At 48.3% G+C, this 13716-nt stretch overlaps 2 protein-coding genes across 3 annotated transcripts in view; both read left to right on the top strand.

The window, feature by feature from the left end:
• Window positions 1–13716, top strand: part of Irak2 (interleukin 1 receptor associated kinase 2) — a 53813-nt gene that overhangs the window by 19211 nt on the left and 20886 nt on the right. For both annotated transcript variants that reach the window (XM_057769074.1, XM_057769066.1), the window contains 2 exons: window positions 5395–5538; window positions 13215–13318. In XM_057769074.1, coding sequence (XP_057625057.1) covers window positions 5395–5538; window positions 13215–13318 — 248 coding nt within the window. The remainder of the gene's footprint in view (window positions 1–5394; window positions 5539–13214; window positions 13319–13716) is intronic.
• Window positions 11152–12288, top strand: LOC130874020 (ADP/ATP translocase 2-like). Its single transcript, XM_057769076.1, has one exon. It carries the CDS (start codon window positions 11207–11209, stop codon window positions 12095–12097), a length of 891 nt encoding a protein of 296 aa, XP_057625059.1. The 5' UTR covers window positions 11152–11206; the 3' UTR covers window positions 12098–12288.

Here is a 13716-nt window from a genome sequence, read left to right as displayed (position 1 = left end):
CACAGAGATTCACCTGCCTCTGCCTCCCAAGTGCTGGGATTCATGCTCTTGATGAAGCTCAGCCAGGCTGCTGTCACATCTTGCTGGGGAGATGGTTCAGTGTATGAAAGTACTTCTTTGGAAGCCTGAGGACCTGAGTTCAAATCCCCAGAACCTATGTAAAAGCCAGACACTGGCACCAGTGTCTACATTTCCAGTGCCCCTAAGGGAGATGGGAGATGGAGAAAGGAGAATTCTTTTTTTTTTTTTTTTAAATATTTATTTATTATGTATACAATATTCTGTCTGTGTGTATGCCTGCAGGCCAGAAGAGGGCACCAGACCCCATTACAGGTGGTTGTGAGCCACCATGTGGTTGCTGGGAATTGAACTCAGGACCTTTGGAAGAGCAGGCAATGCTCTTAACCTCTGAGCCATCTCTCCAGCCCTAGGAGAATTCTTAGAGGCCCTCAGGTTAGCTAGTCTGGTAGGCACGGCACAGAAACAACAAAGAGACTTTGTCTCAAACTCTATACAAGCTCTGGAGTACATGTTTGTCCATATTCACACACACATACCTCATACACACACACGCACTCACATGCTGGTATATGCACATTATGTATATACACATTGATAAATACATTGATAAATACAAAATGTAAAAGAAAAGAAGCATTATATACTGGGCCCAAGTGCAACGTGGGCACAGATGGTCCTTTGGGTATCATTTCCCACTATTGTGGACATGGCTTCGGCTCCGAGTCATGGTTAAGGGTTCTTTACCATGGAGACACCTGGCACCTCTGTCCTTCTGCTTCACGACCGGTGGGCCGTGAGGTGCTACCTGTATGCCCTCTAAGGACCATGGCGCTCTAGGCTGTCTAGGGAGGAAGGAACAACACAAGAAAGACAGTAGCAAAGAGTAGAGGCTGGGTAAGCCGTGTGTGGACCAGCCTGCCTCCTGGGGACATCTGCTTTTGCTCACCCCCTGGTTGGGCAGCTTTGTGACAGGTGTGCTCATGAATTGGCAGTCACCTCAGCAAATGGCTTTTGTTGACATTTTGTTACAAAGACTGTGTGCTCCCCTCCTGGGCTTCAAAGCAGCCTGGGCTACAAGGCACAGACTTTGTGGATAGGCAGCTGTGGGGAGGTGGCTGACTTAGAGCCTACATTTCAGGTGGCACGACCCAACAAAAGTCGTTCCTCAATCCCAGCACATAGGAGCAGAGGCATAACGATTGGGAGTTCCCTCTTAATCGTTGGTTTGAAGCCAACCTGGGCTACAAGAGACCCTTTCTCAACAATCAAACAAACAAAAGGAAACACAAAAAACTCTATCCCAAATAACAACATAGTAACCAAACCAAAACACATTTCCTAATGACCAGGAAGGAACAATGCCAGGTTCTGGACAATGTGACAAAAGAAACCAGTCAGACTGGGCTGTGGCAATGGGCAAAGTGGGCGGGGTTGTAGTATAATGGGACTGTTCTCCCCTGAGCTGTGCTTAACTCAGGGTCCCAAGGTCCCACTTATCAAAGGTCAGCCTGAGACGGTGGCTTGAGATGAACATGAAAGGCAATGATGTTCTTGTTCTAAGCTGCCCACCCAGCTGGAGGTGGTCAAAACTTCACTCCTGTCCATCTCTGACTCTTGACTTTGTGTGTGTGTGTGTGTGTGTGTGTGTGTGTTTGAGACAGGTTCTTGCTATGCCATCTTATTTGTCCTGGAACTAGCTCTTGTAGACCAGGCTGGCCTCGAACTCACAGAGATCTGCCTGCCTCTGCCTCCCACGTGCTAGGATTAAAGGCGTGCGCCACCGCCGCCCGGCTTGAGACAGGTTCTTGCTATGCCATCTTATCTGTCCTGGAACTGGCTATGGAGACCAGGCTGGCCTGTCTCGAACTCATAGAGATCCACTTGCCTCTGCTCCCAGAATGCTGGGATTAAAACTATGCCAGGCAGTTATTTGAGTGAAGTAATTTACACTTTTCTCCTCTTATTCATATTCTCTTTCTCGCTCTCTCTCTCACTCTCTGGTCAGTCTCACTATCACCCTGTGCATGGGACTGAACCAGGGCATCACACATGATGGGCAGATACTCACTGTTGCACTGTATCTCCAGCCTCCCCATGCTTTCTTCTTCTTTTTTTTAATTTTATTTTTAGGCAGGATCTAACTGTATGGAACAGACTATCCTAGAACTCCTAGTTATCTTACACCTCTTGATGCTAGGATTGCAGGCCTGCCTCACCACAGTACTCAACTTCCTCCATCCTCTGGGAAGTGGTCCAGAGTGATCTCGACTGGGGCAGGATGGAGCTGATGCTTGCTTCTGCTTTCATAAGATGGGCTTCTTATTTATATTTATATTATTTTATTTTTAGCTTTTTGAGGCAGGGTTTCTCTGTTTAGTCCTAGAATTTGCTATATAGATCAGGCTGGCCTCACAGAGATCCTCCTGCCTCGGGCTCCTGAGGGCTGGAATTAAAGGTGTGTGCTATCATGCCAGGCCTAAGACAAGCTTATTTAAAAGAGAATGTGAGCCAGTAAACTGAGGGTAATGTGGGTAAGGGTGCCGGTTGCCACTTTATGACTTAAGTTTGGCCTCTGGAACCCATATAGTGTAAGAAAAGAATCAATTTCCAAAAGTTGTTCTCTGACGACCGTACATGTACACACATGACTAAAGACGTAAATATAATTAAAAATATTAATAGAGGGATGTGTCATGTATGATACAGGAAACTCAGGGAAAAATCACTCCGATTCCCATTTAGCCTTTGTTGTTCCAAATTCCTGGAACTTCCCAGTGACCTCATTGTGCTTTTGCTCCTAATTGTTCAGGACCCTGGCCTTCTCTGATGGCACTCAGACTAGCGTGGGGTCACAGACAGTGGTGGTTTTTGCTATTGGGGATCGAGTCCAGGACCTCTCACTTTCCAAACGAGCCCTCGTCCGAGGAGTTATCCTCCTAGATTGCTCCCCCTCTTTATTATGAAACAAGCTCACTAAATTGCTCTGGTTGGATTTGAACTCTGAATCTCCAAATTCAGCCTCCCGAGTGCTGGGAATACAAAGAGGATGCATCATGCTTGGCTTAAAGTTTGTGGGATCGTGCTGGGGTACAGCTCAGTGACAGGGGGCTTCCCCAGCATATTTGAGGTCTCGGCTCCCACCCTCAGCTCCACCGTAGATATTTTTAAAAGTAAATGCTGCACGCACGCAGGTAATTCTATTGACTGCCAGAGATGGCTGTGGAGGTTAAGCATGTCTGCCAGCGTCCAGGAAAGCACAGTGCCAGGTGAACTTCGATGTTATCGGTGGTGATACCAAAGCTTGGGTTTGCAAAACGACTTCCACAGAAATGCTTTGTTTCAAGAGACTCCATTTATCACTTGGAACAAATGATGCTGGGCTTTGACTCTAGCTCGGCCTGATGCTGTTGAGAGACCAAGTAAGTAGGCAGCTGTCACTGGGCCTTCGTGTGTGTGTGTGTGTGTGTGTGTGTGTGTGCGCACACACACACACACACACATGAGTGCAGGTGCCCTCAGAGGCCAGAGATATCAGGTCTCCGTAGCTCGAGTTAGGGTGCTGGTAACCTAATTCTGGTCCTCACACTCTCTTACACTGAGCCACCTTTCCAGTTCCCAAGATTTGTTGCTTGTTTTGCAACAAGGTATCATTGTGTAGACCTGGCTGGCCTAGAACTCATAGAGATCCTCTGCTTCCCCAGTGCTGGCGTTAAAAGCAAACGGAACCATGCCAGGCTTGTTTTAATGTTTTGCCTATGGCTGTGTATGTGCGCCACCTGCATACAGTGCCCGAGGAAGACAGGAGGGGGTGTCATTTTCATTGTTTCACACACATATTATCTCAAACCAATAGCGAGCCAAGGACCCTGGGCACAGGACTGTGGCCTTGTCTCTTTGCCCTCACACACACTAGGCAAGTGCTCTACCACCACTGAGTTAAGTCCACATCTCTTATAATTCAGATTTTCTCTGAAGCGGTAACATTGGAGAATTCAGACTAAGGAATTTAAACGTTAATCCTAGTGCTGAGGAGCCATAGTGTTCCCCTTTAAGCCACGGGATGGGATGTGGCCAGAGTGGATCCATATTTCCATCTCTTGCTACCTGGTGATAAAGGAAGGGCAGCTGAGCTGGCAGCAGTGTGTGCAGGAAGGGTAAGCCTGGGCACTAGTGGAAGAGAGGAGAACGCTGTTTGGCTGACCTGCTTTGAGAATCTGAACGTGAGCTGGCACGTGCATGAGCTCCTAACATCTTCCCAGTTTCCCAAACTCATGCTAAGTAGAAGTGAGACTGGGGGTAGGTGACTTCTGCAGCCAGCCCTATAAGCCGGGACTGTGTGAGCCTCAGCAAATCCTCAAGTTGTTTAGAGATGAACTGTTCAGTTGTGTGTGTGTGCTGGGTGGGGCCTGGCCCAGTGGCTCTCTCTAAATATAGCTGTTCTGTAGGATTTGCACGTAGGAAGTGGGGAAGTGAAAGGGCTGGGTTGTCAGGACTTTGGTACCTGTGGCCCCAGGGACTCAGGGTCTCCTGCATGCTAGGCGAGTGCTCTCCCGCTGAGCCACACCTAGCTCCCAGGTGGCTGCCTTCGACTTGATTACACACATTCAGTAAACTGCAGCCCTTGCCAAAGCCCTACACCTGGACTCTCACCCTGCTCACAGCGGTCCCAGGAAGGAGGCAAGCAGGCGTTATCTTCATGGTCTCCGTTTGGTTTTAATTTATTTATTTTTAAAGATTTATTTGTTTGCATTTTATGCATAAGAGGGTTTTGCCTGCATATGTACCACCCACATGTATAGTGACTACCGAGGCCAAGAAGAGGGTGCTGTATCCCCTGGAACTACAGTTACAGATGTTTCTGAATTATCATGTGGGTGCTGGGAATCAAACTTGAGTCTTCTAAAGATTGCTCGTGTTCTTAACCACTGAGGCATCTCGCCAGTCCTGATTTATTTTATGTGTATGAATGTTTACTTGCATGAATGTGTACCGTGTGCCTGTCTGGTGCTCACGGGAATCAGAAGATGCTGGATGCCCTGGAACTGGAGTTACAGAGAGTTGTGAGCTGTCATGGGGGCTGCTGGAAACAGAATCCAAGTTCTCTGTAAGAGCAGAAAGTGTTCTTAGTGCTGAGCCATCTCTTATCCCCAGTGGTCTCCAGGTCCCCTTCTTATAGGAGGCTCACAGATAGTGACTTTTCCGATGTTACCTAATTAATCGTGTCAGAAGCTGTGTGTGTGTGTGTGTGAGAGAGAGAGAGACAGAGAGACAGAGAGAGAGAGAGAGAGATTCAGATCCCTGACTTCCAGACCTGTCTCTCCGATAGCTCCCCTAGTCATGGAATGTAACAGTGTCTACTCTCCCTTGTTCCAGGGAAGCCGGTTCCTGAGAGCCTACCTCCTCCTCCAGCCTTCCCAGAGGCTGTGAAGCCAGGCCCTGTGGCTATTCCTGGAAGAAACCTCAAGGACGAACAGGAAAAGGGCCAGCCTGTGAAGCCAGGCTCCGTTCTGGGCACAGGTGCTCCCCTTTCTCTTCTTCTTCTGGGTTTTAGGTTTATTTTTATTTTATGTGTATATGGGTGTTTCACTTGTGCGAATGTATATGGACTGCTTGCGTATAGTGCCCATGGAGAGGAGAAGAGGGTGTCAGATCCCCTGGAACTGGTGTTAGGAATCATGTGCACCACTGTGTGGGTTCTGGGAATCAAACCCAGGTCCTCTGCAAGAACAGCCCATGCTCTTAATTGTTGTCATTCTTTGCAGCCCCACAGGTATTCATAGGTTATTTTTTTCTTTTGGTGTGTGTGTGTGTGTGTATGTGTGCGCGCGTGCGCGCACACTCGCGCACGTGCATGCATCAAAACACACTGTGCAAGTGAATTAGAAAAGGAGAAACATCCAGGCGTGCCTGTAACTGAGCTATTTGAGAGTCTGAGGCAGGAGGATGGTGTGAGTTCAACCCTGTTCTGGGCGGGAAGTGCATACCCATGATCCAGCTTTCCTCAGGAGGTTGAAGGTAGGAGCCTTGTGGCTCAAGGCCTGCTTGGCATGCACAGGGCCTGCCTTCAGTCCTCAGCACCCAAACCCCCATCTCAAAATGTGTTAAGTAAATAAATAAGTACATTTCTGGGGGAGGGGAGCTGAGGATGGAACCCTGGGTGTTAGGCATGCAAGCTTTACCACTGAGCTGCCCCAGCCCCTGGCCCTTACCATTTTCATCAGCAGAAAATAATAAGGATTTGTTCAAGGTGACTTAAGTCCTGGGATTAGAGCGCTCCTGTCTCTCGTACTGTTTACATGCACTGCAGTCCCAGAGCCTTGCAGAGCACGTTACACGTGTGTCCAGCCTCTTGTGCCCAGGCTAGAGCTGAGGGACAATCTGTCAGATGCCAGGAGGACAGCCAGTGGTGACTTCTCCAGGGCTCGCTTCTCCACTCCTATAGCCCGTGACCTATAGCTTAAGATCCCAGACCTATGGAACGCAGCTCACTGAGGGACCTGAAGCCAGCCAACCCTTCTGGGAGAAGTCACTCTTAGGGGGCTTGGGCCTGAGGCCAACCCCCTGTGCTTGAATTCCCACTCAGCCAGCCAACCCTTCTGGGAGAAGTCATTCTTAGGGGGCTTGGGCCTGAGGCCAACCCCCTGTGCTTGAATTCCCACTCAGCCGCTTCATTCCTCAGTTCCTCCATCTGTAAAATGGGTACGAACAGAACCTATTACATCCTATTGCAGAGAATCAGCTGGATGTGGCTGTGTCTGCCTGACATCCCAGCCTGGGATGAACTGGGGAAGCAGAGGCTGGAGGATGAATGCAAATTCCAGACCCACTGGGTTTCTTGTGTCGTGTGTGTGTGTGTGTGTGTGTGTGTGTGTTGATGGGAAGGGTCTACAAACACCAGAGGTGGCCAAGTAACATCTGCGTCTGCACTAGGCACGAATGAGTAGCCAGTGTTGGTAAAGCTTCCAGAGTCTGACCTTGGACAGTTCATTTTAGGCATATTTAAATACAGTACAACTTTGGTAGAAAGTTTCCTGGTGATAATTACCACAATAAAGTCTAAAGCATGACTCTATTGAAACTCTTTTGCAAAGTACTTGTGACCTCTTCCAGAAGAGTGGATTTCAGATCCACTGGGACTTAGACTCAGTTCAAATTCAGGTTAAGTGTGTTTATTCTTACCGCAAGCAGTTCGTTTCTTTCCCTCTATGTAGTAATAAAAGGATCATTTCCTCCCTTTCCCATAGCCAGAGGGAATTTTACAGAAGCGAAGCAGCTGTTAATTCCTCACAGCCCATCATCCGATTCTTCTTTTTAAAAAACAATTTACTTAATTTTACGTGCACTGGTGTGAGAGTGTCAGATTCCCCGGAACTGAGCTACAGACAGGTGTGAGCTGGGATGTGGATGCTGGGAAATGAATCCAGGTGGTCTGGCAGAGCGGTCAGTGCTCCTAACCACTGAGCTATCTCTCCAGCTCTCCCCTCCCCCCTCCCATTATTCTATTCTTATCTCACCTACAGACCCCTGGGATGTCCCAGGCGTCTCTGAGCAAAGGCCAGTGGGCCTCAAGGGATGCCTGACTCAGAACTAAATGTCTTTAGTCATCACAGGGGCCTGTGTCAGTTATTACTCGGTCTGTGCATTCTAATGACTGGGAGAGAACAGTTCGTTTCTGGGCAGGCAGAAAGACACAGATCACAGTGCTATGCACAGATTCTAGCTGGGTGGGAGGCAGAGGCAGAGTGAGCACAAGGATCTAGTGCCCTCTACAGTCTTTTTTTTTTTTTTTTTTTGCAAGTGGGAATCATTTTTATAACCCTAACACTAACCCTATTTATACATTTTAATAAAATATAATCACATCATTTCTCTCTTCCCTTTCCTTCCCCAAGTCCCCTCCCTCCAACTCCTTCTGTCTCACACAACTCTCACATTGATCGCCTCTTCTACCATTACTGTCGCACACACGCACACACACACACACGCACACACACGCACACACACACACACACGCACACACACGCGCACACACACACACACACACGTGTACATATAAATATATAAACGCGACCTGCTGGCCACTTCTGCTGTTTGTGTGTGTGTGGCTATTAGGGCTGACCAATTTGCATAATGCAACCAGTTTGGGGGCTTAGAGGCTAATCCTCCCTGTCTTAGTCAGATGCCTGTAGTTAGTTAGTCATCCCAGGGTGTGACCCTGTGAGCGTCTCCCTTTCTGCATTAGAATATCTATTGATGTTGCCATTATTCAAATCTTATTTATACAGTCATTTATATGAGAGGCTGTTTCACAGCGGACTCTCTGGTATTTTAGTTCGTACAGTCTTTCTGTCCCCCTCTTTTGCAAAAGTCCTGGGCCCCTGATGGAGCTGTGATGTAGATGCATCTGTTGGGGCTGGGCGCCTCCCAGTCTGTTGATCTGTGTGCTGTGTCCAGTTGACCTCTACAATTTTTATATCTAGTTCCAGACCAGAGCTGCGTAGTGAGACCCTGTCTCAAAAAGGAAGAGAGAGAGAGCAGACATGGGGGATGGAGGTACCAATGGGGACAAGGGACAGGACAGTTTACCTTAGGTCGTGGAGTCTGGACTTTACCCTGTGACTGAAGGTACTGAAGGAAGGGGAGAAGACATGCGGCCTGTGAACTCCCATTAACGGGATTCAGACCCGTGCCAGCCTGCTGTTCCTTTGCCAAAGTGAGAAAGACCATGAGCGGGGGGCTGGAGAGATGGCTCAGCGGTTAAGAGCATTGCCTGCTCTTCCAAAGGTCCTGAGTTCAATTCCCAGCAACCACATAGTGGCTCACAACCATCTGTAATGAGGTCTGGTGCCCTCTTCTGGCCTTCAGGCATACACACAGACAGAATATTGTATACATAATTAATAAATAAATATTTTTAAAAAAAAGAAAGACCGTGAGCGGGGAGGTGGGGGAGAATGGAGAGGTCACAGGTGCCCCTCTGTCCCTTCACTGCCAGACTTTGTATGGCTCGTTTTCCTGAGTGCCCTGTGTCACTGAGCCTGTCCCTGCAGTCCCTCCCACAGAGAAGGAAGTCACTCTTGTGTATTTGTAGTTGGACACACGAGTCATTCTTTCCAAGTATCACAGATGCCTGTCAGCCCTGGGAAAGCCCCAGATTCCAGAACCGTGTGCTACCCAGGGAAGCCAGTGGTGGAGGAAGTTTTTATTGTAGAGGAAAAGTTCAGGCACTCAAGGTTGTGTTTGGGAGGCTTTTCTGTAGAGATGAATGGACCCTTAGTGTCTCTGTGAGTCAGCTGTGGCGGCTATGTGTGGTTTTGTGGTGCAGTGTGTGTGTGTGCGTGTGTGTGTGTGATGTGTGGGGTGGGGTATGGTTTGTGTGTGTGGTAACAGTGTGTGTGTGTTTTATGTGTCGTGTGCGTGTTGTATGTATTGTGGGGTGTGTCCATGGCTGCTTCATCTGCTGTGTTGCTGTGCCTTGCCCCTCCATCTGGGGAAGCCTTACACAAGTCTTTGAAAACTTTGAAGACTGGGAAATCCCTGCTGGGAAGTGGTGACACACACCTTTGATTTTGGCACTCGGGTGTAGACGGACTCTGTAAAGTAGGCCCACAATAGTTCAGAATTGAGTATAATAAAGGTTCTTTATTTAGGGGTAGACTCACAAATCACAGCCCTCTGCACGAGTGGGGAACGGGAACCGAATCCAACAGCAGAGAGAAAGAGAGAGAGAGCTAGGCCATGCCCAAGTGGGATGGTATCTTAAAGGCTATCGACTAAAGGAGTTCCCGCAGCACCTTCCCCTTTTGTCTAATTATTCTAAGCCTAATACAAAGCTATACACAATAAGAACAAATATCAAGTATAAAAATTAGAATTACAACCAGCATAAACAATATCAAGCAAGAAACATATGCTAAATGTTTCGATAATTATCCTATCCTAAGGAGTCTAAGTCGTATTAGAAATGGCTTGGCTAAGTCATGAAAGGAAAGTAACTACAACTATCTAGTCTTCAACCCCATTGTATCTCTGAGAAGGGAAATAATATTACTTGAGTAGATAGGAAGTGCAATCAAGAAACTTCCAAAATGTGCAATAAATGACAGAGACAACTGGCTATCTGGGTAATCACCCAAAGCCTCATTTGCAGCATTGGAGCAACCAGCTTTGCTAAGGCCTAGAGTAACCTTCAGACCATTTTCAGAGGCAGGAAAATTTTCAAAACTGTCTTACCCTGTCTTGGCAATGTTTGGCAGTCTTTTTTCTTATGTCCTGCTTGTTCAGTCTAGATACTGCATTTTGTCAGTGTTTTAGGCAGGGGCAGTTCTTTGCCCAAAGACCAGTTTTGCCAAGAAGAAAACAAGCTCCAAGTGGAGTGTCCTCGGGCTCACATCTGCTCCCAGCAGCACCAATCAACTTCTAGAGGATGATGGGCACTGAAGAGGCTCCTTATGGAGTTTGTTAGTCATTTGGGCAAGAAACTACTCTTGCCTGGACTGTTTGACGTTATGCTGTATAAACTGGACATGCAGAACCCACAGAAAAATGACTGTTGAAGTTGCCTAAAGAAGGTGAGACAGTCCTTCAAGGTTTCTGCTTCATGAAAGAGTCTGCCAGACATTCTGCAGGACACAGAAAAAAGGTGACTGCCGGGCGGTGGTGGCTCACGCCTTTAATCCCAGCACTCAGGAGTGAGAGGCAGGCGGATCTCTGTGAGTTTGAGGCCAGCCTGGTCTACAAGAGCTAGTTTTAGGACAGGCTCCAAAGCTACAGAGAAATCCTGTCTTGAAAAGAAGAAGAAGAAGAAGAAGAAGAAGAAGAAGAAGAAGAAGAAGAAGAAGAAGAAGAAGAAGAAGAAGAAGAAGAAGAAGAAGAAGAAGAAGCAGTAGCAGCTGCTGCTTTGGGCCTGTGGCAGGGCAGAATAGAGCTAGGCGGGGGAACTAAACTCAATGCTGGGAGAAAGAAGACAGTCAGAGAGAAGCTATGTAGCCACCGAAGGAGACAGACACCAGCCAAACCTTACAAAACCATGAGCCTAATGGTAAAATACAAAATAATAGGAATGGGATAATTTAAGATGTAAGAGTTAGTTAATAAGAAACCTAAGGCCCAGAGTCCGGGAGTCGAAGCCGGTTGTCAAGCCAGTGCCGTTCCGCGCTCCCCTGCCTTTTCTTTCTCTTTCAACATGACAGATGCCGCTGTGTCCTTCGCCAAGGACTTCTTGGCAGGTGGAGTGGCCGCGGCCATCTCCAAGACGGCGGTAGCGCCCATCGAGCGGGTCAAGCTGCAGGTGCAGCATGCCAGCAAGCAAATCACGGCAGATAAGCAATACAAGAGCATTATAGACTGCGTGGTTCGTATCCCCAAGGAACAGGGAGTCCTGTCCTTCTGGCGTGGTAACCTGGCCAATGTCATCAGATACTTCCCCACCCAGGCTCTCAACTTTGCCTTCAAAGATAAATACAAGCAGATATTTTTGGGTGGTGTGGACAAGAGGACCCAGTTTTGGCGCTACTTTGCAGGGAACCTGGCATCAGGTGGTGCCGCTGGGGCCACATCTTTGTGCTTTGTGTACCCCCTTGATTTTGCCCGTACCCGTCTAGCAGCTGATGTGGGCAAAGCTGGAGCTGAAAGGGAATTCAAAGGCCTTGGTGACTGCCTGGTTAAGATCTACAAATCTGATGGGATTAGGGGCCTGTACCAAGGCTTTAATGTGTCAGTCCAGGGCATTATCATCTACCGAGCTGCCTACTTTGGCATCTATGACACTGCAAAGGGAATGCTTCCAGATCCCAAGAACACTCACATCTTCATCAGCTGGATGATTGCACAGTCTGTCACCGCTGTCGCTGGCTTAACTTCCTATCCCTTTGACACGGTTCGCCGTGGTATGATGATGCAGTCAGGACGCAAAGGAACTGACATCATGTATACAGGCACGATCGACTGCTGGAGGAAGATTGTTCGTGATGAAGGAAGCAAGGCCTTTTTCAAGGGTGCATGGTCCAACGTTCTCAGGGGCATGGGTGGGGCCTTTGTGCTTGTCTTGTATGATGAGATCAAGAAGTACACATAATTATGTCGTAGGTGTTCTCCCCGAGAACAGGCATGTTGTATAATACACCATATCTTGAACATTCTGGACAGATTCTCTGGGCTTGTCTGTTTTATCAATGGCAACTATTTACCAGTTGAAAAGTGGGAAGCAATAATATTCATCTGACCAGTTTTCTCTTAAAGCCATTTCCATAATGACAATAATGATGGGACCCAATTATATTTTTTATTTCAGTCACTCCTGATAATAAAAATTGAGGAAATAAAAAATATCTAAAGACAAAAAAAAAATAAGAAACCTAAGCTATTGGCCAAGCTGTGCTGTAATTAATATAGTTTCTGTGTAATTATTTCAAGTCTGGGTGGCCAGGAACGAACAAATACTCTCCGCCTACACTGGGGGACAAAGCCAGCCTGGTCCACAGAGCAAGTTCCAGGCCAGCCAAGGCTACACAGAGAAGCCTTGTGTTGAAAAAAAAAGGGGGTGGGGTGGGGGTAGGGTGAGGTGGGGAATACCAAATGCTGCCACCAGCCAGCTTCAGTGATGATCAGACTTCTGATTACCTAGTGGCCCCTGAGGGGCTGTTTCAGAACCTCTGTGGGGCACCAGAGTCTTTGGGCACTCATTCCCTCCTGTAAAGTAGCATGACATTTTCACCAGTCGCCCTTGGTTACTAGTGCCCACGGGATGGAGGTGTTTACTGAGTGCTGGGCCCCCCACCCCCCAGTACTCTAAGCTCCCCAGTTCTTCAGGCCATCCCAGGTGGAACCACCCTTGTCTCCCAGTCTGTGTAGCCCCTTCTGCTCTGGGCCTCTCGCTTGGAGAATGGCACCTGCTTTGGAACCACAGTGGAGGTTTCTCTGTGTCCTCGGCTGTCCTTGGCCAGGCAGTGGGACAGCACGGGCGCATCCCGCATCCTGTGACCTGGGTTGCTTGCGGCACCTCCTGCTTCCCCGTCTCTTTCTGTCATTAGAGATGATAAATTGCTCATGTTGTAAGATGTCACCAGGCTTAAAAGCACTGACAGCCAAGGAGTTTGTCGGCTGGCACATGGTGTCAGGGTGACAGTACCGATTGAGAGAGGTTGCTTCGGGGTGAGTCCCAGGCAGGGTGCTGACCCTGTCATTCTTTCCAGGGACCTTGGCTGGAGTCCAGCAGCAGACCTCACACCGGCTTCCATCCAAGGAGGAAGCCCCTTGTTCCCTGAAAACTGACCAAGCCGACTCTCCCCAGTCTAAGGTAAACCCACCTTTGACTTCTATCCCAGTTGGGTCCTGGCTTGTGGTTCTCTCAGAAACACAGTTTTTTCATTCCCTGAGACAAGTATGGGGGCAGGGAGGACAAAGGAGACCCATTCTCTGCAAGCTTCTGAGACTAAGTATAGTCATGGGGGAGATTAGGGGCCTCTGCTGCTCTGAGCATGGGGGGCTTGGTGGGGTTTGTTTCTTTGGGGTGTAATTCAGGGCCTAATGAAGCGCCCTAACACTGAGTCCCAGCGTAGGCCAGGACTCATTTTTGCCACAGTGGGGATTTGAACCCAGGGCCCTTCGCATTCAACCCCAGAACTACAAGCACCGTCCGTTTTTGTTATGTTTTAAGACAGGCTCTTACTAAGGTTCACAGACAGGCCTTGAACT

Source organism: Chionomys nivalis, chromosome 1 (genome assembly GCF_950005125.1).
Source record: "Chionomys nivalis chromosome 1, mChiNiv1.1, whole genome shotgun sequence".
In the NCBI taxonomy this organism is placed as follows: domain Eukaryota; kingdom Metazoa; phylum Chordata; class Mammalia; order Rodentia; family Cricetidae; genus Chionomys; species Chionomys nivalis.
Note: the sequence above shows the minus strand (reverse complement) of the source record. Positions and strands in the feature narration are given on the sequence as shown.